Source organism: Ranitomeya imitator, chromosome 2, assembly GCF_032444005.1.
Source record: "Ranitomeya imitator isolate aRanImi1 chromosome 2, aRanImi1.pri, whole genome shotgun sequence".
NCBI classification, from domain to species: domain Eukaryota; kingdom Metazoa; phylum Chordata; class Amphibia; order Anura; family Dendrobatidae; genus Ranitomeya; species Ranitomeya imitator.
In genome coordinates, this window is record NC_091283.1 from 48,466,117 (window position 1) to 48,489,130 (window position 23,014).

The window sequence follows — 23,014 nt, forward strand, 5'->3', positions numbered from 1 at the left end:
TGGGCAGCATCAGAATAGTAGCAGCTAACTTCATGGGAACAACCCTGAATGTCCAAGCCTAGGCCCTGGTAAGGAATGGAAGAGCTATTTCTCGTATGCACCTTTGGTGGGGAACTCCTGAAGCGGGTTAGTCTGACCAGTAGTGTTGAGCGATACCGTCCGATACTTGAAAGTATCGGTATCGGATAGTATCGGCCGATACCCGAAAAATATCGGATATCGCCGATACCGATATCCGATACCAATACAAGTCAATGGGACATCAAGTATCGGAATGTATCCTCATGGATCCCAGGGTCTGAAGGAGAGGAAACTCTCCTTCAGGCCCTGGGATCCATATTAAAGTGTAAAATAAAGAATTAAAATAAAAAATATTGTTATATTCACCTCTCCGGCGGCCCCTGGACATCAGCGGGAGGATCCGGCGTCCGGCACGGCTTCTTTCTTCAAAATGCGCGCCTTCAGGACCTGTGGAATGACGTCCCGGCTTCTGATTGGTCGCGTGCCGCCCATGTGACCGCCACGCGACCAATCAGAAGCCGCGACGTCATTCCTCAGGTCCTAGAAGGCGCTCATTCTAGGACTTTAGCTGAGGAATGACGTCGCGGCTTCTGATTGGTCGCGTGGCGGTCACATGGGCGGCACGCGACCAATCAGAAGCCGGGACGTCATTCCACAGGTCCTGAAGGCGCGCATTTTGAAGAAAGAAGCCGTGCCGGACGCCGGATCCTCCCGCTGATGTCCAGGGGCCGCCGGAGAGGTGAATATAACAATATTTTTTATTTTAATTCTTTATTTTACACTTCCGATACCGATACCCGATATCACAAAAATATCGGATCTCGGTATCGGAATTCCGATACCGCAAGTATCGGCCGATACCCGATACTTGCGGTATCGGAATGCTCAACACTACTGACCAGTAAGGAAGTTCCGTGACGGCTGATCCGGTGGATAATCTTGGAGGAGTGAGGGACAATACAGGGAATGAAATGGTGATAGTATGCAAAGAATCTTGTGCTGTTTCTGTGACTAAACTGGACGAGCTGCGTAAAATTGTTTTGCTGAAAATGAACCTGGACTCTGACTGTCATTGCGTGGTGTTAAGGGAAGAGGACTCTCGGCAGCATAAAATGGACCCTGACTTGCAAGTAACATAGTAACATAGTAACATAGTTAGTAAGGCCGAAAAAAGACATTTGTCCATCCAGTTCAGCCTATATTCCATCATAATAAATACCCAGATCTACGTCCTTCTACAGAACCTAATAATTGTATGATACAATATTGTTCTGCTCCAGGAAGACATCCAGGCCTCTCTTGAACCCCTCGACTGAGTTCGCCATCACCACCTCCTCAGGCAAGCAATTCCAGATTCTCACTGCCCTAACAGTAAAGAATCCTCTTCTATGTTGGTGGAAAAACCTTCTCTCCTCCAGACGCAAAGAATGCCCCCTTGTGCCCGTCACCTTCCTTGGTATAAACAGATCCTCAGCGAGATATTTGTATTGTCCCCTTATATACTTATACATGGTTATTAGATCGCCCCTCAGTCGTCTTTTTTCTAGACTAAATAATCCTAATTTCGCTAATCTATCTGGGTATTGTAGTTCTCCCATCCCCTTTATTAATTTTGTTGCCCTCCTTTGTACTCTCTCTAGTTCCATTATATCCTTCCTGAGCACCGGTGCCCAAAACTGGACACAGTACTCCATGTGCGGTCTAACTAGGGATTTGTACAGAGGCAGTATAATGCTCTCATCATGTGTATCCAGACCTCTTTTAATGCACCCCATGATCCTGTTTGCCTTGGCAGCTGCTGCCTGGCACTGGCTGATCCAGGTAAGTTTATCATTAACTAGGATCCCCAAGTCCTTCTCCCTGTCAGATTTACCCAGTGGTTTCCCGTTCAGTGTGTAATGGTGATATTGATTCCCTCTTCCCATGTGTATAACCTTACATTTATCATTGTTAAACCTCATCTGCCACCTTTCATTCCCAAGTGAGTGAACTACCATGTGTTAATAGAGTGGAGGGCCAGGGTGTGCCAGTGCTGCCACTCTCAACCACGATCACCCCCCTGGCATCCGTTACACAGCATCAAATAGAAGCACAGTGGGAAACGGGTTTCCATAATACCATTCACTGTGCTTGTAACCAAGAACTCAGTAGTTTGGACACAGCGCAGATTAGCTGCGCCCAAACTGCTGCTATTCCGGATTGTGGGTACATACTCTTAACATATCAAACAATCTTCAGTTGTTATTTGGTTGTAATTGCAAAATAGAAACAATTTGAATATAATTCTAGATTGAAAAATATTTCCATTGTTACATTTTTGTTAACTTCAGAGAAAATCCACAAAGAAATTGACGATGTAATAGGGAAAGATCGCTGTCCATCAATAGAAGACAGGAGTAAAATGCCGTATACAGAAGCCGTAATCCACGAGATCCAGAGATTTGCTGATATCCTCCCTGTAGGAGTTGCACATGCTGTCAACAAGGACACAACCTTCAGAGGATTTCACATTCCAAAGGTAGAGTACGCTGCTCCTCTCAATCTTATGATCATGTTTGCCCACCTTTGATGATTGGCATCAGGAAGATGGGTAGTTTGAGAAGAGTGCCTTCACAAATTGTTAAACATAGTCACACTCTCTTTTTGGAATCTTGGCACTCCCTGCACAAACTCCACCCAATCATCTCTCCAAGTCTCACTCTCAACCTTTACGAAACATAAGAACCTTCCCAGGGCCCGAACATTTCTTAACTGTAGTTCTGGAGGTCTTCTCTTTTTTCTGGAGCTTCCTGAAATTACAATCTTTTCAGTCAATGAATCAAATGTAGTAGGATGTAGGAACCGAGTACATCGGACGTGATTGGATCCCTTTGTCTCTAGTGGCGGCCATACCTACAGTAGGGGAAATAAGTATTTGATCCCTTGCTGATTTTGTAAGTTTGCCCACTGACAAATACATGAACAGTCTATACTTTTATGGGTCGGTTAATTTTACCATTGAGAGATAGAATATCAAAAATAAAATCCAGAAAATCACTTTGTATTTGTATAATTGTATAACTTATAAATTTATCAGCATTTTGCAGTGAGAAACAAGTATTTGATCCCCTACCAACCATTAAGAGTTCTGGCACCTAAAGACCAGTTAGATGCTCGTAATCAATTTGTTACCTGCATTAAAGACAGCTGTCTTACGCAGTCACATTTATAAAAGGCTCCTGTCCACAGTCTCAATTAATCAGTCAGACTCTAACCTCTACAACATTGGCAAGATCAAAGAACTTTACAAGGATGTCAGGGACAAGATCATAGACCTGCACAAAGCTGGAATGGGCTACAAAACCATAAGTAAGATGCTGGGTGAGAAGGAGAAAACTGTTGGTGCAATAGTAAGAAAATGAAAGAAATACAAAATGACTGTCAATAGACATCGATGTGGGGCACCATGCAAAATGTCACCTCTTGAGGTATCCTTGATCATGAGAAAAGTGAGAGATCAGCCTAAAACTACACGCTGGGAATTTGTCTATGATCTCAAGGCTGTTGGGACCACAGTCACCAAGAAATCCATTGGTAATACATTACATCTTAAAGGTTTAAAATCCTGAAGTGCCCACAAGGTCCCCCTGCTCAAGAAGGCACATGTGCAGGCCCGTCTGAAGTTTGCCAATGAACACCTGCATGATTCTGTGAGTGATTGCGAGAAGGTGCTGTGGTCAGATGACATAAAAATTGAGGTCTTTGGCATTAACTCAACTCCTCATATTTGGAGGAAGATTAATGCTGCCTATGACCCAAAGAACACTGTCCGCAGTGTCAAACATGGAGGTGGAAACATTATGTTTTGGGAGTATTTTTTTCTGCTAAGGGCACAGGACTACTTCACCACATCAATGGGAGAATGGATGGAGCAATGTACCGTAAAATCCCGAGTGACATCCTCCTTCCCTCTGCCAGGACATTAAAAATGGTTCCAGCAAAACAATCGCCCAAAACATACAGCCAAGGCAAAAAAGGAGTGGCTCAAAAAGAAGCACATTAAAGTTATTGAGTGGCCTAGCCAGTCTCCAGACCGTAATCTCATAGAAAACTTATGGAGGGAGTTGAAGCTCCGAGTTGACAACCGACAGCCTCAAAATCGTAAAGATTTAGCGATGATCTGCAAAATGGAGTGGATCAAAATTCCTCCTGACATGTGCGCAAACCTCATCATCAACTACAAAAAATGTCTGATTGCTGTGCTTGCCAACAAGGGGTTTGCCACCAAGGATTAAGTCTTGCTTGCCAGGTGGGATCAAATACTTATTTCTAACTGCAAAATGCAAATAAATTCATATAATTCATGCAATGTGATTTTATGGATTTTATTTTTGATATTCTATCTCTCAATGCTAAAATTAAGCTACCATTAAAATTATAAACTGTTCATGTGATTGTCAGTAGGCAAACTAACAAAATCAGCAAGACATCAAGCACTTATTTACTCCACTGTATAGTATGTGTAAGCTCTTATAGTCAACAGGTTTCTCTCTCTCTCTTTCATGCGCAATGTGTCTCTATCTCCTATGGAGTACAAAGCTGTTAAGATCAATAGGGTCCTGTTTCTTTCTCGTCTGTCGTTTGTAAGCTACTATGGTTAGCATGGTCCTCTTTACTATAGCGTGTAAGCTCTTATGGTCTGCAGGGTCCTCTCTCTCTCTCTCTTTCCAGTAGTTGTAAGCTCTTATTGTCATCAAGGTCTATTCTCTCATCTGTAGAGTGTTAGCTACTATTGTCAGCAGGGTCATTTCTCTCGCTCTCTCTCTCCTTTAGCGTGTAAATGCTTATGGTCAGCAGGATCCTCTCTTTTTCCTTTAGAGTCTAAGCTCTTATGGTCAGCAGGGTCCTCTCTCTTTTTCCCTCTATCTATATCTCTCCTACGGATTGTAATCTATGATGATCATCTGGGTCCTTTAGCTCTTCTGTAATGTGTAATCTCTTAAGGCTACTTCACACTAAGCGAGGTCGCTAGCGAGATCGCTGCTGAGTCACAAGTTTTGTGATGCAACAGCGACCTCAGTAGCGATCTCGCTATGTGTGACACGTAGCAGCGACCAGGCCCCTGCTGTGATATCGCTGGTCGTGTCTGAATGGCCTGGACCTTTTTTGATCGTTGAGGTCCCGCTGGGTAGCACACATCTCTGTGTTTGACACCTTACCAACGACCTCGTTGACGACTCAGACACCGACACATAGGCGTGCATTTGCGTTGCCTTTTCCCCACCCCTCCGCTCCGATTGGTGGTCGCTACTGCGTTCTGATTGGCGGTCATGCCTTCAACAGAAGGCGACATAGTAGCGCTTCCATCCTTTGTTCCTGACCGTGTGGTGGTTTGCAGATCGTTATAGAGTTCTCCGGCCTGCGACTCCTCTTCGATTTATCTATTCTTCAACGGTTCTTCTGACATCTATATTTTGTGCACGGTAGGTATCGTTTGGGGTCTCAAATGCGTTTTCATTTTTCCTTAATCTGCAAACCACCACGCGGTCAGGAACAAAGGACGGAAGGGCTATTGTGTCGCCTCATAAGGCAAGGCCGCCAATCAGAATGCAGTAGCGACCACCAATCGGAACTGAATGGGCGCGGAAAAGGTAACGCAAATGCACGCCTGTGTGACTACAACGTCACACAGGACGTCCCTCATCGAGATCTGAATCGTCATAATAGCTGCCATGTGACAGGGTCACAACGACCAACGACATCGTTGTACAGGTCGCTACAGGTCGCCGCATCACTGCTGCGTCGTTGGGAAGATCTCACGGTTTGACATCTCACCAGCGACCACATAGCGACGCAGCAACGATCCCTGACAGGTCGTATCGTTGTCGGGATCGCTTTAGCGTCACTAAGTGAGACGGGGCCTTTAGGAATAAGCTCTTATCATCAGTGGTGTTTTCTCTCTCTTCTTTAGTATGCAAGTTCTTATGGTCAGAGTTGTTCTCTCTCTACTGTAGAGTGTAAGCTATCATGGTCATCAGAGCTCTTTCTCTTTTCTCCTTTACATATATTTTCCAAGCAAATACAAGCATTCCTATATGGAAATTCGCATAAAATTATTTGATGCAAATCAAATTTTGGTAGAGAAATTTGACAAACTTTGTGAATTTAAATATAAAAATATCTGCTGATCCTTACATAGGACTGATAACAGCATCTCATGAGGAGAATGGTAACGAGGAAGGTGACTGAGATTTTAGGAGTTAATTAATCTCTCCGAATGAAAACCACGGTCTAGGAAAGTTTTGCTGCTTGATCTCCTTTTAAAGGGATTTTCCGGTCAATATCAATAAGTCTACAGTCACTCTGTGTGACTGGAGACTTATGAATTCCCTCAGTGCATGGATTTAAGAATGCAGGGATTCACAATTTTTTTGAGTCATGAACAGAGGGTATATATGTGTTATATATAATCCTGGCCAGAGCCCATCCAGTGGGCATGGCATCGCTTCCATACACTTGTATGGATTGAGGCAGCGCTCTCTAGTTGGCCACACCCACTGGACTACTGTGTTGAGGACTCACAGTCACTCACTAAACTAGCAACTAGAGTTGCAACTTTAAATGAACTAGGCCCCTTCCATCTACCTGCTTACTTCAAGTTACCTAAGTGTTGTTAACAACCCTGTTTTGTGTAGTGCTGAATCATGCATCTTAAAATTACTTAAAATTACTTGTATTAAAAGGTAACTTCAAATCTCAGCGAGACAGAAGAGTCTGGGAATATAAACTGATGATGAGTGATGACCTTTGACACTCAATGCAGGAATGAATGTGTCACCTGGATTTATGTCTTTTTACATAAATTAAGGAATTTGCTCCTCAGACCATGTGGGTTCATCATAACATAGAACCAAACCCCAAGCAGAGGACAATAAAACTTTCACACTCCTTATCTATGAACTATTCCAATATTTATGAACATAACCGTTTACCACTCACGTAATAATAGTTCTGCTTCACGTCATCTGTCTTATCTATGGCATTTTCCTGTGCTGTGTTGTGCATAAATATGTGATTCTTCAGAATTTCTATTAGTCTATGCCTCATGAAGAGACCTGAGTAGTCTCGAAAGCTTGCAGTTTGTTACCATCTTTTCAGTTAGCCATTAAAAGGTATCAACCACCGAGGACCCTCAATTCTAAATATTTTTTTACATCTTCAAAAAAATTTAATTAAGCATTTAGCATAAAACATCCTGCGCTTGCTCCTTCTGGTCTTTGAGTTGGTCTTAAAATCAGTCTTTAGATTGATCTTCGGATATTCTGTCACTGACTATCCTCACACATTATTGATGTCACTGGTGTGTATCGTGTTCCAAGTGACTAAGTGAGGTCTAGTCAAAGCTGGAAGACTCAGAGATCAATCCAAAGACTGAAAGGGCCAAGCAAAGGAGCTGTGGGGCCTGGAGGAACCTCGTAGCATATTAAAATGTCTTTTTGGGGCATTTTCAATTTGGACTAAATTTGATTTGGAATGAATCGATTCTGCCCAAGACAAATTTCGGCAGATTCGTTCATCTCTACTTCATAGGAATAACTTAACAGATCTCACTTTCAACACTTCCAGTTTTCTAGATATTCATACATTCACTTTCAGGGAAGCTTGGTGTTCCCAGTCCTGACTTCTGTTCTGAAAGACCCCAAACATTTCAGGAATCCAGAGGAGTTTGATCCCGAACGCTTTCTTAATGAGAAAGGCTGCGTTAAGAAGAGTGATGCCTTGATGCCATTCTCTACAGGTAAGATGTTATTACTTGATTGTGTTCTGTGAATACTGAATTTAAGCTTCAGTATATGAAAATATTTTTATTATTTTTATATGGTTTGTTTGACAGACTGGTATTAGGAAGATCAGAAATATTACTTGATATGATTTAGGAATCAATTGGTTGTGTGGTTTTTAAACCCACTGAATTAATTTACATTTATCACATAAAATAGTTTAAGACACGACTCAAAGGTTTTTTCGGACTGAGAAGTTTGCGGCATCTCAGAAAAGTTCTGAGCTATTGTCTATGGTAGAAAGGTGCTAACCTGGCATGTCATGACTTTTAACCAGGGTTATCAACTTGATTTTGTACTATTTCTGAACAGTTTATCAATAAATCAAGGACACTAAAAATATTTTTTACAGAGACATTGTAAAACCATGGCAAATCATTAAGATTATCTAATAAAAATTACTGGCAGTACATTGAGACTTTTGGCATTATTGCGAACTACTAACCTTAAAGATGTTTTCCAAGAATGATCATTTTTATCGAAAAGCTCATTCTGGATGAAAATAATAAACTGAGCATTACTTATTTACTTGCTCCATTACTTTACTTGCTGCAGCGTCCGCACTTCACTGCTGCCTTCGATGATGGTTTACAGGCTGCACCGCTGACTCCACAACGCTGACTTCACAAATGACAGTAAATGTCCAAACTACAGCCAATAATTCAGCTCGGAGTTTTTGCTTATTTAGATGTCATGATCAGCAGTGCTTATTGTTTGGCTGTGCAGTGATGTCTGCTATAATCGTAACATCACCCCTGCAGCCTGTGGACTATCACTGGAAGTAGTGGTGAAGACCGGCGCTGGAACGCAGTAAGTATTTAGTTCTCCAATTAGGGTAGGACCCTTTAAATCATTCTCCAAACTGGATTATGCTGAAAAGAAAACAGGATGCCCGCCCATCCATTTTCTGTTGATTTACAAAAAGGCAGTTAAAAATGTTTTTTCTAAATCAAACAACCTTTAACTTGACTACTTATGGTGTCTGCTCTTTCTGTTTTCTCAGGTAAGCGCATGTGTTTGGGAGAAGGCCTGGCTCGCATGGAGCTCTTCCTCTTTCTAACCACCATACTGCAGAAGTTCACCTTGGAGCCCACTGTAGACAGAAAGAATCTGAGCATAAAACCCGAGCCCAACACCAATGCTTCAAGACCTCAGTCCTACCAGATGAATGTTGTCCCTCGTTTCTGAGCTGAAAATGAACTTCTTTCCTAAAGGAATCCTAGAAGTTCTAGAACTTAGAAAATAAGAAAATTGCTCTAATATTAAAATATATAAATTGAAATAAATACAAAGATTGTGTGCAAGCAATTATATATTTTTTTATTCTATTTTTAATACCGGCCATGCCTGTATGAGTGTACAAAATATCATATAACTCTCAAGAACTGTAATCATTTCATGCTAAAAGAACCTGTTTTTCCTCCATTAATCTATGCCTGATTTATCATAGCACTCCAAACTAGTGACAGACCATTCTCCACCGATCCAGTACAAAGAGCCAGCTCTTATCTGTGAATGATGGGAGCCAGCAGCACACTGAGAGCCACTTGCAGTTTCTGATTGACTCTCACTGGGGGTAAAATTACTATGTTAAGGTACCGTCACAATAGACGATATCGCTAGCGATCCGTGACGTTGCAGCGTCCTGGCTAGCGATATCGTCCAGTGTGACAGGCAGCAGCGATCAGGCCCCTGCTGTGATATCGCTGGTCGAGGAAGAAAGTCCAGAACTTTGTTTCGTCGCTGACATCGCTGAATCGGCGTGTGTGATGCCGATTCAGCGATGTCTTCGCTGGTAACCAGGGTAAACATCGGGTTACTAAGCGCAGGGCCGCACTTAGTAACCCAATGTTTACCCTGGTTACCATCGTTAAAGTAAAAAAAACAACCACTACATACTTACCTACCGCTGTCTGTCCCCGGCGCTCTGCTTCTCTGCACTCCTCCTGTACTGGCTGTGAGCACAGCGGCCGGAAAGCAGAGCGGTGACGTCACCACTCTGCTTTCCGGCTGCCCGGCGCTCACAGCCAGAGCAGAGAAGCACAGCGCCAGGGACAGAAAGCGGTAGGTAAGTATGTAGTGGTTGTTTTTTTTACTTTAACGATGGTAACCAGGGTAAACATCGGGTTACTAAGCGCGGCCCTGCGCTTAGTAACCCGATATTTACCCTGGTTACCGTGGACCTTGGGATCGTTGGTCGCTGGAGAGCTGTCTGTGTGACAGCTCTCCAGCGACCAAACAGCGACGCTGCAGCGATCCGGATCATTGTCGGTATCGCTGCAGCGTCGCTTAGTGTGACGGTACCTTAAGGCCGCTAGTGGGATCAATCCTCAGTTTTCACTGTGTCATACTGTGAGGAATCGGATTTTTCCATAAAAATGTGTTTTTCTGCTTGTGAATGCATATTTGATGTGGATCAATTTAGTATCCAAAAGAGTCGGCTCTATTTGGTGATTGAAACCAATTGATTCTGCTCACCAAAATGTGGCCTGACGATCACTAACCCTGAATTCAAGCCAAGCTGAGACTGAGTAAGCACTGAAAGCAGAAGTATTGTGCAATAGCTGTAACTCTGCACTTTACACTCGTCCAACCTGTTTTTATTGATTATGTGTTGGAACACTGCCCTGTACTTGCACGAATAAAAATACACAAGGATACAAAACAGACGGAGCTGTAGGGGCTGAGGCTCAAGATGGCTCTGACTATCTCAGCAACAATTCTCCTGGCTACTGGAGTCACTCTCCTTATTTATCTCATGAAATGGTGGGGTAGGGTCAAACAGAAGGACCTGCCACCAGGACCTACCCCTTTGCCCGGCTTGGGGAATATCTTTCAGATCAGCACTTCAGAAATGCCACAGTCATTAATTAAGGTAAGAAAACTTATTTGCAATCTTACTCTTCATATAGAACTGGTTATATAGTGATTCCTACAATAACTTTGCTGTGAAAGTAACAGTAGTTTCAGCATAATCCATTGATAGATAAAGGAAACCTTAGGGATTGTGAGTACTCTAGGTGAAATGCCGAGAGACAAAGAAAACCCCATATTAAGGGTCACCAATCTATAGGATTGGGTCGGATTTCACGAAACCCGACTTTTTCAAAAGTCGGGTCGAGTGAAATCGGCCGATCCTATAGAAAAGTCGGGGTCGGGGGTCGGCCGAAACACGAAACCCAATGCAGTGCATTGGGTTTCTAATGGTTCCCAGGGTCTGAAGGAGCGGAAACTCTCCTTCAGGCCCTGCGATCCATATTAATGTGTAAAATAAAGAATAAAAATAAAAAATATTGCTATACTCACCCTCGGACGCGCCCTGGTTGTAACCGGGAGCCTTCCTTCCTAAGAATCAGCGCTTGTAGGACCTTTCGATGACGTCACAGCTACTGATTGGTCGCGTCCGAGGGTGAGTATAGCAATATTTTTTATTTTTATTCTTTATTTTACACTTAAATCTGAATTCCGATACCAATTCCCGATATCTTAAACATATCAGGAATTGGTAACGGAATTCCGATTCCAGATTCAGAAGATCGCCGACTTCATGGCCGACCCCACACAGGGGTCGGGTCGGGTTTCATGAAACCCGACTTTGCCAAAAGTCGGCGACTCCTGAAAATGGCCGACCCGTTTCACTCAACCCTACCCACGAGTACTAAGAGAACTAAGTAATGTAATAGACAAACCATTATTTCTTATATTTAAGGACTCTGTAGCGACAGGGTCTGTTCTAGAGTTGAGTGACTTTTACTTTTTTAGGATCGAGTCAGGTTTCGCGAAACCTGACTTTGTCAAGAGTCGGATCGGGTGAAATCGGCCGATTATTGCGAAAAGTCAGGGATCGGCCGAAACATGAAACTCAGTGCAAGTCAATGGGGAATCAAAGTCGGCAGGAAAACACCTACAGTGCCCATTGTAATGCCAAAAACATCAATTCTTGTTACTTAAGCTTGTCAATCTTAATTTACCTTATAATAATAGTCATTGAAAATTGGGGGTAATTTGGCTAAAGTTGTGGGGGGGTAGGGCTGGTTCAAGTTTTTCGTGGGCCCAGGAAACGCGGACTAAGTCATGGGGTTGGAGCAGGGAGAGGTAAGTATTTCAATTTTGCAAGTGCTGTGATCCTGAGCAAGCAGGGGGGCCCAGTCATTCGCATTGGCACTGGCACAGGGCCCCTCAAAGTACGGCGGTGTGTTTGACGGCGAGGGCGCCTCCCACCGGCAGAGACACTTTTGCGTACTATGAGGGGCCTTGTGCCAGTGACGTCACCAATGACTATGCCCCCCACCTGATGAAGGAACCTGCACTTTCATTTACATCTTCCTCTTTGTCCCCGTGTAAGGTGGTATAGTATGCGGGAAGGGGAACCTGACTTTCAGCAGGGTCAGATTCTGGCTGTGTAGAGTGCAAGGGGAATGTAGTGGTCTGGGTCAATGTACCAGCAGACTCATCTACCAGTGGCTGGGCAATGGGCAGGATGAGGAGGAAACACAGATATAGGTCCAAATAATAAAGTAGGCTAAAAGCAGTTCAAAATTGGTAACAGGACTAAACAGGCGGCATTGCTTTGTTCAGTGGAGGACAACTGTAATGAGTGGCGCAGACACAGTTAGTAGGCCCAAAATAAAAAGTAGGCTAAAAGCTGTTCAAAATTGGTAACAGGACTAAACAGGCGGCACTGCTTTGTTCAGTGGAGGACAACTGTAATGAGTGGCGCAGACACAGTTAGTAGGCCCAAAATAAAAAGTAGGCTAAAAGCTGTTCAAAATTGGTAACAGGACTAAACAGGCGGCACTGCTTTGTTCAGTGGAGGAGAACAACAAGCAGCAGCAGACACCGTTAGTAGGCCCAACCAAACAAGTAGGCCAAATGCAGTTTAATATCCGAAACAGGATGAAAATTGAGGCTCAGCTTTGTTCAGTGGAGGAGAAAAGCAAGGAGCGGCAGACACCGTTAGTAGGCCCAACCAAACAAGTAGGCCAAATGCAGTTTAATATCTGAAACAGTATGACAATTGAGGCTCAGCTTTGTTCAGTGGAGGGGAACAACAATCAGCGGCAGACACCGTTAGTAGGCCCAACCAAACAAGTAGGCCAAATGCAGTTTAATTTCCTAAACAGGATGAAAATTGAGGCTCAGCTTAGTTCAGTGGAGGAGAAAAGCAAGGAGCGGCAGACACCGTTAGTAGGCCCAACCCCAACCACACAAGTAGGCCAAATGCAGTTAAATATCCGAAACAGGATGAAAATTGAGGCTCAGCTTTGTTCAGTGGAGGAGAAAAGCAAGGAGCGGCAGACACCGTTAGTAGGCCCAACCACACAAGTAGGCCAAATGCAGTGAAATATCCGAAACAGGCTGAAAATTGATGCTCAGCTTTGTTAAGTGGAGGAGAACAACAAGCAGCCGCAGACACCGTTAGTAGGCCCAACCAAACAAGTAGGCCAAATGGATTTTAATTTCCTGAAACAGGATGAAAATTGAGGATCAGCTTTGTTCAGTGGAGGAGAAAAGCAAGGAGCGGCAGACACCGTTAGTAGGCCCAACCAAACAAGTAGGCCAAATGCAGTTTAATATTCGAAACAGGATGAACATTGAGACTCAGCTTTGTTCAGTGGAGGAGAAAAGCAAGGAGCGGCAGACACCATTAGTAGGCCCAACCAAACAAGTAGGCCAAATGCAGTTTAATATTTGAAACAGGAGTAAATTGGTGGCTCAGCTTTGTTCAGTGGAGGACAGTTGTAAGGAGTGGCGCAGACAGAGACAGGTAGTAGGCCTAAAATAAAGTACTAGGGTAAATGCTCCACTCCTTACAGCTGTCCTCCACTGAACAAAGCTGTGCCGAGGGTATATTCCCGTTACAAAATTTTAACTGCATTTACCCTAGTATTTTATTTTAGGCCTACTACCTGTGTCTGTCTGCTCCACTCCTTACAGCTGTCCTCCACTGAACAAAGCTGTGCCGACGGTATATTCCCGTTACAAAATTTTAACTGCATTTACCCTAGTATTTTATTTTAGGCCTACTACCTGTGTCTGTCTGCTCCACTCCTTACAGCTGTCCTCCACTGAACAAAGCTGTGCCGACGGTATATTCCCGTTACAAAATTTTAACTGCAGACAGACACAGGTAGTAGGCCTAAAATAAAACAGTAGGCTAAATGCAGTTAAAATTTAGTAACAGGAGTACATAGGCAGCATAGCTTTGTTCAGTGGAGGACAGCTGTAAGGAGTGGCGCAGACAGACACAGGTAGTAGGCTTAAAATAAAAAACTAGAAAAAATGCAGTTATAATTTAGTAATGGAAGTACACAGGCAGCATAGCTTTGTTCAGTGGAGGACAGCTGTAAGGAGTGGCGCAGACAGACAAAGGTAGTAGGCCTAAAATAAAAAACTAGGCTAAATGCAGTTAACCCCTTAAGCCCCGAGGGTGGTTTGCACGTTAATGACCAGGCCAATTTTTACAATTCTGACCACTGTCCCTTTATGAGGTTATAACTCTGGAATGCTTCAACGGATCTTGGCGATTCTGACAATGTTTTCTTGTGACTAGTGTTGAGCGATACCATCCGATACTTGAAAGTATCGATATCGGATAGTATCGGCCGATACCCGAAAAGTATCGGATATCGTCGATACCGATACCCGATACCAATACAAGTCAATGGGACACCAAGTATCGGAAGGTATTCTCATGGTTCCCAGGGTCTGAAGGAGAGGAAACTCTCCTTCAGGCCCTGGGATCCATATTAATGTGTAAAATAAAGAATTAAAATAAAAAATATTGATATACTTACCTCTCCGGAGGCCCGTGGACATCACCGCTGGTAACCGGCAGCCTTCTTTGTTTAAAATGAGCGCGTTTAGGACCTGGGAATGATGTCGCGGCTTCTGATTGGTCGCGTGCCGCTCATGTGACCACCACGCGACCAATCAGAAGCCGCGACGTCATTCTCAGGTCCTAAATTCCTAGAATGAGGAGTTTCGGGCCTGAGAATGACGTCGCGGCTTGTGATTGGTCGCGTGGTGGTCACATGAGCGGCACGCGACCAATCAGAAGCTGTGACGTCATGGAAGTCCCTAAACGCGCTCATTTTAAACAAAGAAGGCTGCCGGTTACTAGCGGTGATGTCCAGGGGCCTCCGGAGAGGTAAGTATATCAATATTTTTTATTTTAATTCTTTATTTTACACATTAATATGGATCCGATACCAATTCCCGATATCACAAAAATATCGGAACTCGGTATCGGAATTCCGATACTTGCGGTATCGGAATGCTCAACACTGCTCGTGACGTATTGTACTTCATGTTAGTGGTAAAATGTATTCGATATAACTTGCATTTATTTGAGAAAAAAAACGGAAATTTGGCGAAAATTTTGAAAATTTCGCAATTTTCCAGCTTTGAATTTTTATACCCTTAAACCATTGTTTGGGAGCATGGCAGAGCTCGGAAGGGAAGGAGCGCCATGTGACTTTTCAATGCAAAATTGACTGGAATTGAGATGGGACGCCATGTTGCGTTTGGAGAGCCCCTGATGTGCCTAAACATTGAAACCCCCCACAAGTAACACCATTTTGGAAAGTAGACCCCCTAAGGAACTTATCTAGATGTGTTTTGAGAGCTTTAAACCCCCAAGTGTTTCACTACAGTTTATAACGCAGAGCCGTGAAAATAAAAATTCTTTTTTTTTCTTCACAAAAATGATTTTGTAGTCATCAGTTTTGTATTTTCACAAGGGTAACAGGATGAATTGGACCCCAATAGTTGTTGTCCAATTTGTCCTGAGTACGCTGATACCCCATATGTGGGGGGGAACCACTGTTTGGGCGCATGGCAGAGCTCGGAAGGGAAGGAGCACCATTTGGAATACAGACTTAGATGGATTGGTCTGCAGGCGTCACGTTGCATTTGCAGAGCCCCTGATGTACCCAAACAGTACAAACCCCTCACAAGTGACCCCATATTGGAAACTAGACCTCCCAAGGAACTTATCTAGATGTGTTGTGAGAACTTTGAGCCCCCAAGTGTTTCACTGCAGTTTACAACGCAGAGCCGCAAAAATAAAAAAATCTTATTTTCCCACAAAAATGATTTTTAGCCCCCCACATTTTTATTTTCCCTAGGATAACAAGAGAACTTGGACCCCAAAAGTTGTTGTCCAATTTGTCCTGAGTATGCTGATACTCCATATCTTGGGGTAAACCCCTGTTTGGGCGCACCGGAGAGCTCGGAAGGGAAGGAGCACTGTTCTACTTTTTCAACGCAGAATTGGCTGGAATTGAGATCGGACGCCATTTCGCGTTTGGAGAGCCCCTGATGTGCCTGAACAGTGGAACTCCCCAATTCTACCTGAAACCCTAATCCAAAAACACCCCTAACCCTAATCCCAACGGTAACCCTAACCACACCCCTAACCCTGACACAACCCTAATTCTAATCCCAACCCTAATCCTGTTATGGTCTGGTGGCCTAGGAGCAGCATGAGACGTACTCTGGAGAAGGTGGTACCTGTACTGACCGCAGACCCTGAACTTAACACCGCATCTAGAAGCAGCCGTGGGATGTACCTAACTCTCCCTAGACACCTCGACACAGCCTGAGGACTAAATACCCCTAAAGATAGAAACGGGAAAACTATCTTGCCTCAGAGAAAATCCCCAAAGGATTAGACAGCCCCCCACAAATATTGACTGTGAGAGGAGAGGGAAATGACATACGCAGACTGAAATCAGGATTTAGCAAAGGAGGCCATTCTAGCTAGAAAGAAAGTATAGGACAGAGTACTATGCGGTTAGTATTAAAACACTAGAAAATATCCACCACAGACCATACAAAATCTCAACATCTGACTAAAGACATGGAGGGTATATCTGCATCTCCAGAGATACAGCTTGGCTGAATAAATCCTTACACAGACCAAGCTGGACAAGACAAAACATATAAATGCACTGAACTATAAGGCCCACAGCATGTGGACAGCAAAAACAAAGCCAGAACTTATCTTTGTTGAAATGAACAGCAAAAAACAGGAGAGACCAGGCAGGATGTGAATCCTCCAAAAACAATGGATAACTGGCACTGACTAAATAAACAAGCAGGACTAAATAGCCCAGTCCAAAGCATTAAGTGGACACACCTGATGAATGCTGCGATCCAAAGACAGCAGCACTACCACTCATAACCACCGGAGGGAGCCCAAGAGCAGAATTCACAACATAATCTCAACCGTAAATATAATCCAAACCCTAACCCTAACTTTGGCCCCAACCCTAACCCTAACTTTAGCCCCAACCCTAACTTTAGCTCCAACCCTAACCCCGACCCTAACCCTAGCCCTAACCCTAACCCTAGCCCTAACCCTAGCCCTAACCCTAGCCCCAACCCTAACCCAACCCTAGCCCCAATCCTAACCCTAGCCCCAACCATAGCCCTAACCCCAGCCCCAACCCTAGCCCCAACCCTAGCCTTAACCCTAGCGCCAACCCTAACCCTAGCCCTGATGGGAAAATGGAAATAAATACATTTTTTTAAATTTTATTATTTTTCCCTAACTAAGGGGGTGATGAAGGGGGGTTTGATTTACTTTTATAGCGTTTTTTATATCGGATTTTTATGATTGGCAGCCGTCACACACTAAAAGACGCTTTTTTTATAGCAAAAAAGTTTTTGCGTCTCCACATTTTGAGACCTATAATTTTTCCATATTTTGGTCCACAGAGTCATCTGAAGTCTTGTTTTTTGCGGGACGAGTTGACGTTTTTATTGGTAACATTTTTGGACACGTGACATTTTTTGATCGCTTTTTATTCCGATTTTTGTGAGGCAGAACGACCAAAAACCAGCTATTCATGAATTTCTTTTGGGGGAGGCGTTTATACCGTTTTATTCGTCGGGTCAGCACGATTACAGCGATATCTCATTTATATCATTTTTTTTATGTTTTGGTGCTTTTATACGATAAAAGCTATTTTATAGAAAAAATAATTATTTTGGCATTGCTTTATTCTCAGGACTATAACTTTTTTAGTTTTTGGCTTATTATGCTTTGTGGCAGCTCGTTTTTTGCGGGACAAGATGCCGTTTTCAGTGGTACCATGGTTATTTACATCTGTCTCTTTGATCACGTGTTATTCCACTTTTTGTTCAGCAGTATGATAATAAAGCGTTGTTTTTTGGCTCGTTTTTTTTTTTTTTCTTACGGTGTTCACTGAAGGGGTTAATTAGCGGGACAGATTTATAGGTTCGGTTGTTACGGACACGGCGATACTAAATATGTGTACTTTTTTTTTTTTTTTGTTTTTTAGATAAATAAATGAATTTATGGGAATAATATTTTTTTTTTATTTATTTATATAGTAATTTTTTTTTTTTTTTTTTTTTTTTTACACATGTGGAAATATTTTTTTTTACTTTTTTACTTTGTCCCAGGGTGGGGACATCACAGATCGCCGATCTTACAGTTTGCACAGCACTCTGTAAGATCGGCGATCTAGCTCACATCGCTGCAGGCTTACAGAGCTGCAGATGCAGCCTGCTCCTGACCTGGAAGTACTCCCTGCAGGACCCGGATGCAGCCCCGCGGCCATTTTGGATCCGAGGCCTGCAGGGAGAAGGCGCTCGGTACAAGGTGAGCACATCACCTTGTACCGATCGTCTCAGGGAAGCCCGCAGGGAGCCCCCTCCCTGCGCGAGGCTTCCCTGTACTGCCGGCACACCGCGATCATGTTTGATCGTGGTGTGCCGGGGGTTAATGTGCCAGGAGCGGTCCGTGACCACTCCTGGCACATAGTGCCGGATGTCAGCTGCGATAGTCAGCTGAAACCCGGCCGCGATCGGCCGCGCTCCCCCCGTGAGCGCGGCCGATCGCTATGACGTACTACTGGATAGTACGTCATATGGGATTAAGGGGTTAAAATATAGTAACGGGAGTACACAGGCAGCATATCTTTGTTCAGTGGAGGACAGCTGTAAGGAATGGCGCAGACAGACACAGGTAGTAGACCTAAAATAAAAAACTAGTCTAAATGCAGTTAAAATTTTGTAATGGGAGTACACAGGCGACATAGCTTTGTTCAGTGGAGGACAGCTGTAAGGAGTGGCGCAGACAGACACAGGTAGTGGGCCTAAAATAAAAAACTAGGCTAAATGCACTTAAAATTTTGTAACAGGAGTAAACCGGCGGCATAGCTTTGTTCAGTGGAGGACAGCTGTAAGGAGTGGCACAGACAGACACAGGTAGTAGGCCTAAAATAAAAAACTAGGCTAAATGCAGTTAAAATATAGTAACGGGAATACACAGGCGGCATATCTTTGTTCAGTGGAGGACAGCTGTAATAAGTGGCTGACACAGTTAGTAGGCCAAAATAATAAAGTTGGCTAAATGTCATCCCCCAAAATGTTCATAAATAAACTTGTGGCATAGCTAGGTACAGGGGTGGGCTCCTCTGCTGAGTAGCAGACAGTGATAGTTGGTGTAAAGTATTAACTGGTCTAAATGGAGGCCAGGGCCCCTGTATATTTTAACTATCATCTATCATTTCAACACATTTGTATTGGCAGTGCCATTGAATAGGGTTGAGCGACTTTTACTTTTTTAGGGTTGAGTCGGGTTTCGCGAAACCCGACTATCTCAAAAGTCGAGTCGAGGGAAATCGGTCGATTATCGCGAATAGTCGGGGATCGACCGAAACACGAAACCCAATGCAAGTTAATGGGGAAGCATAGTCGGCAGTGAGTGGAGGCCAGGAAAACACCTACAGTGCCCATTTTAATGGCAAAAACATCCATTCTTGTTATTGAAGCTTGTCAATCTTAAATTACTCTATAATAATAGTTAGCCATTTGAAATTGGGGGTCATTTGGCTAAAGTTGTGGGGGGTATGGCTGGTTCAAGTATTTAGTGGGCCCAGGAAACATGGACTACGTCACGGCGGTGGAGCAGGGAGAGGTAAATATTTCAACGTTGCAAGTGCTGTGATCCTGAGCAAGCAGGGGGGCCACTCGTTCGCATTGGCACTGGCACAGGGCCCCTCAAAGTACGGCGGTGTGTTTGCACGACAGGGGCGCCTCCCACCGGCAGCGACACTCTTGCGTACTATGAGGGGCCCTGTGCCTGTGATGACGCCAATGAGTATGCCCCCCCACCTGATGAAGGAACCTGCACTTTCATCTGCACCTTCCTCTTTGTCCCCATATAAGGTGGTATAGTATGCGGGAATAGGAACCTGACTTTCAGCAGGGTCAGATTCTGGCTGTGTAGCGTGCAAGGGGAATGTTGCGTTATGGGTCAATGTACCAGCAGACTCATCTATCACTGGCTGGGCAATGGGCAGGATGAGGAGGAAACACAGATATAGGCCCAAATAATAAAGTGGGCTAAATGCACTTCAAAGTTGGAAACAGGACTAACCAGGCGGCATTACTTTGTTCAGTGGAGGACAACTGTACTGAGCGGCTGACACAGTGAGTAGACCCAAATAAGTAAGTAGGCTAAATGCAATTCAAAATTGGTAACAGCATTAAACAGGCGGCACTGCTTTGTTCAGTGGAGGAGAACAGCAAGGAGCGGCAGACATCGTTATTAGGCCCCAACCAAACAAGTAGCCCAAATGCAGTTTCCTATTTTTAAAAATAGGCCGAAAGCCTGAAGATCGAAGCTCCGGATGACAAACCAGGAGAACACCAAGGAGCGGCAGACACCGTTAGTAGGCCCCAACCAAACTAGTAGCCCAAATGCAGTTTCCTATTTTTAAAAATAGGCCGAAAGCCTGAAGATTGAAGCTAGTCTTAGCAAAGTGGAGAACATGAAGGAGCAGCAGACACCGTTATTACGCCCCAACCAAACTGGTAACCCAAATGCAGTTTCCTATTTTTAAAAAAAATAGGCCGAAAGCCTGAAGATTGAAGCTAGTCTTTGCGAAGTGGAGAACACCAAGGAGCGGCAGACACCGTTATTACGCCCCAACCAAACTAGTAGGCCAAATGCAGTTGCCTATTAAAAATATAGGCTGAAAACCTGAAGATCGAAGATAAGGAAAACAAACCAGGAGAACACCAAGGAGCGGCAGACACCATTAGTATGCCCCAACCAAACTAGTAGCCCAAATGCAGTTTCTTATTAAAAATATTGGCCGAAAGCCTGAAGATTGAAGCTCAGGAAAAAAATACCAGGAGAACACGTTGGAGTGGCAGACACCGTTTGTATAACCCAACCAAACTAGTAGCCCCAATGCAGTTGTTAGATTAAAACTATTTAACAAGAGCCTCAAGATAGAAGCTCAGGAAAGGCAACCTGGAGAACACCTTGGAGCGGCAGACACCGTTTGTAGAACCCAACCAAACTTGTAGCCCCAATGCAGTTGTTAGATTAAAATTATTTAACGAGAGCCTCAAGATAGAAGCTCAGGAATGGCAACCTGGAGAATACCTTGGAGCGACAGACACCGTTTGTAGAACCCAACCAAACTTGTAGGCCTAATGCAGTGTTATATTAACAACTACTTAATGAGAGCCTGAAAATTGAAGCTAAGGCAAGTAAACCTGGAGAACACCTTGGAGCAGCAGACAGCGTTTGTAGAACCCAACCAAACTTGTAGCCCCAATGCAGTTGTTAGATTAAAACTATTTAACGAGAGCCTCAAGATAGAAGCTCAGGAAAGGCAACCTGGAGAACACCTTGGAGCGGTAGACACCATTTGTAGAACCCAACCAAATTAGTAGCCCCAATGCAGTTGTTAGATTAAAACTATTTAACGAGAGCCTCAAGATAGAACTCCTGAAAGGCAACCTGGAAAACACCTTGGAGTGGCAGACACTGTTTGTAGAACCCAACCAAACTTGTGGCCCCAATGCAGTTTTCAAATTCCGATAGGCTGAAAACCTGACAATTGCAGCTCAGCAGTTTTAAGTAGAGGACAGCTGTATTGAGTGGCGCAGACAGACACTGGTAGTAGGCCTTACACCACAAAGTTGGCTCGATGCAGGTTTAAGAAAGGTTACAGGGATACACGGGCAGCATTGGTGTGGTCAGCGGAGGACAATTGTCAGGAGGGACCGCAGACAGACTTAGCAGGCCTAACATAAAGAAATTTGGCTCAATGCAGGTTTCATTATGTTGCAGGGGTACACAGGCAGCATTGGTGTGGTCAGCAGAGGACAATTGGCAGGAAGGACTGCAGACAGACTTAGTAGGCCTAACATAAGGAAATTTGGCTCAATGCAGGTTTCATTATGTTGCAGGGGTACACAGGCAGCATTGGTGTGGTCAGCGGAGGACAATTGGCAGGAGGGACCGCAGACAGACTTAGTAGGCCTAAAATAAAGAAATTAGGCTCAATGCAGGTTTCATTATGTTGCAGGGATGCACAGGCAGCATTGGTATGTTCAGCGGAGGACAATTGGCAGGAGGGACCGCAGATAGACTTAGTCGGCCTAAAATAAAGAAATTTGACTCATTGCAGGTTTCATTATGTTGCAGGGGTACACAGGCAGCATTGGTGTGGTCAGCGGAGGATAATTGGCAGGAGAACCGCAGACAGACTTAGTAGGCCTAAAATAAAGAAATTAGGCTCAATGCAGGTTTCATTATGTTGCAGGGATGCACAGGCAGCATTGGTATGTTCAGCGGAGGACAATTGGCAGGAGGGACCACAGACAGACTTAGTAGGCCTAAAATAAAGAAATTAGGCTGAATGCAGGTTTCACTATGTTGCAGGGGTACACAGGCAGCATTGGTGTGGTCAGCGGATGACAATTGGCAGGAGGGACCACAGACAGACTTTGTAGGCCTAAAATAAAGAAATTAGGCTTAATGCAGGTTAAATTATGTTGCAGGGGTGCACAGGCAGCATTGGTGTGGTCAGCGGAGGACAATTGGCAGGACCGTGGGCTAGGCAGAACTTTCCCACTATGGCTGTCCCCTGTGGACCCTGCATCCACCACATTAACCCAGTGTGCCATGATGGACACGTAACGTCCCTGGCCATGCCTACTGGTCCATGCATCTGTTGTGAGCTGCACCTTTCTACTGACTGATTGCCTCAGTGCATGGACAATGCGGTCTTTGATATGCTGGTAGAGGGCTAAAATAAAGAAATTAGGCTCAATGCAGGTTTAATTATGTTGCAGGGGTGCACAGGCAGCATTGGTGTGGTCAGCGGAGGACAATT

The 23,014-nt window shown here is 44.2% G+C and overlaps 2 protein-coding genes across 2 annotated transcripts in view; both read left to right on the forward strand.

Moving 5' to 3' along the window:
* Positions 1–9,145, forward strand: part of LOC138661763 (cytochrome P450 2C8-like) — a 64,945-nt gene extending 55,800 nt beyond the window's left edge. The window contains exons 7-9 of the mRNA XM_069746661.1: positions 2,352–2,539; positions 7,657–7,798; positions 8,845–9,145. Of these exons, the coding sequence (XP_069602762.1) occupies positions 2,352–2,539; positions 7,657–7,798; positions 8,845–9,029 (515 nt within the window). The 3' untranslated portion in view covers positions 9,030–9,145. The remainder of the gene's footprint in view (positions 1–2,351; positions 2,540–7,656; positions 7,799–8,844) is intronic.
* A 1,447-nt stretch (positions 9,146–10,592) lies between these two features.
* LOC138661765 (cytochrome P450 2H2-like) overlaps positions 10,593–23,014 on the forward strand; it is a 170,843-nt gene continuing 158,421 nt past the window's right edge. Inside the window, exon 1 of the mRNA XM_069746663.1 lies at positions 10,593–10,716. The gene's annotated coding sequence lies outside the window, so the exon portion shown is untranslated. The remainder of the gene's footprint in view (positions 10,717–23,014) is intronic.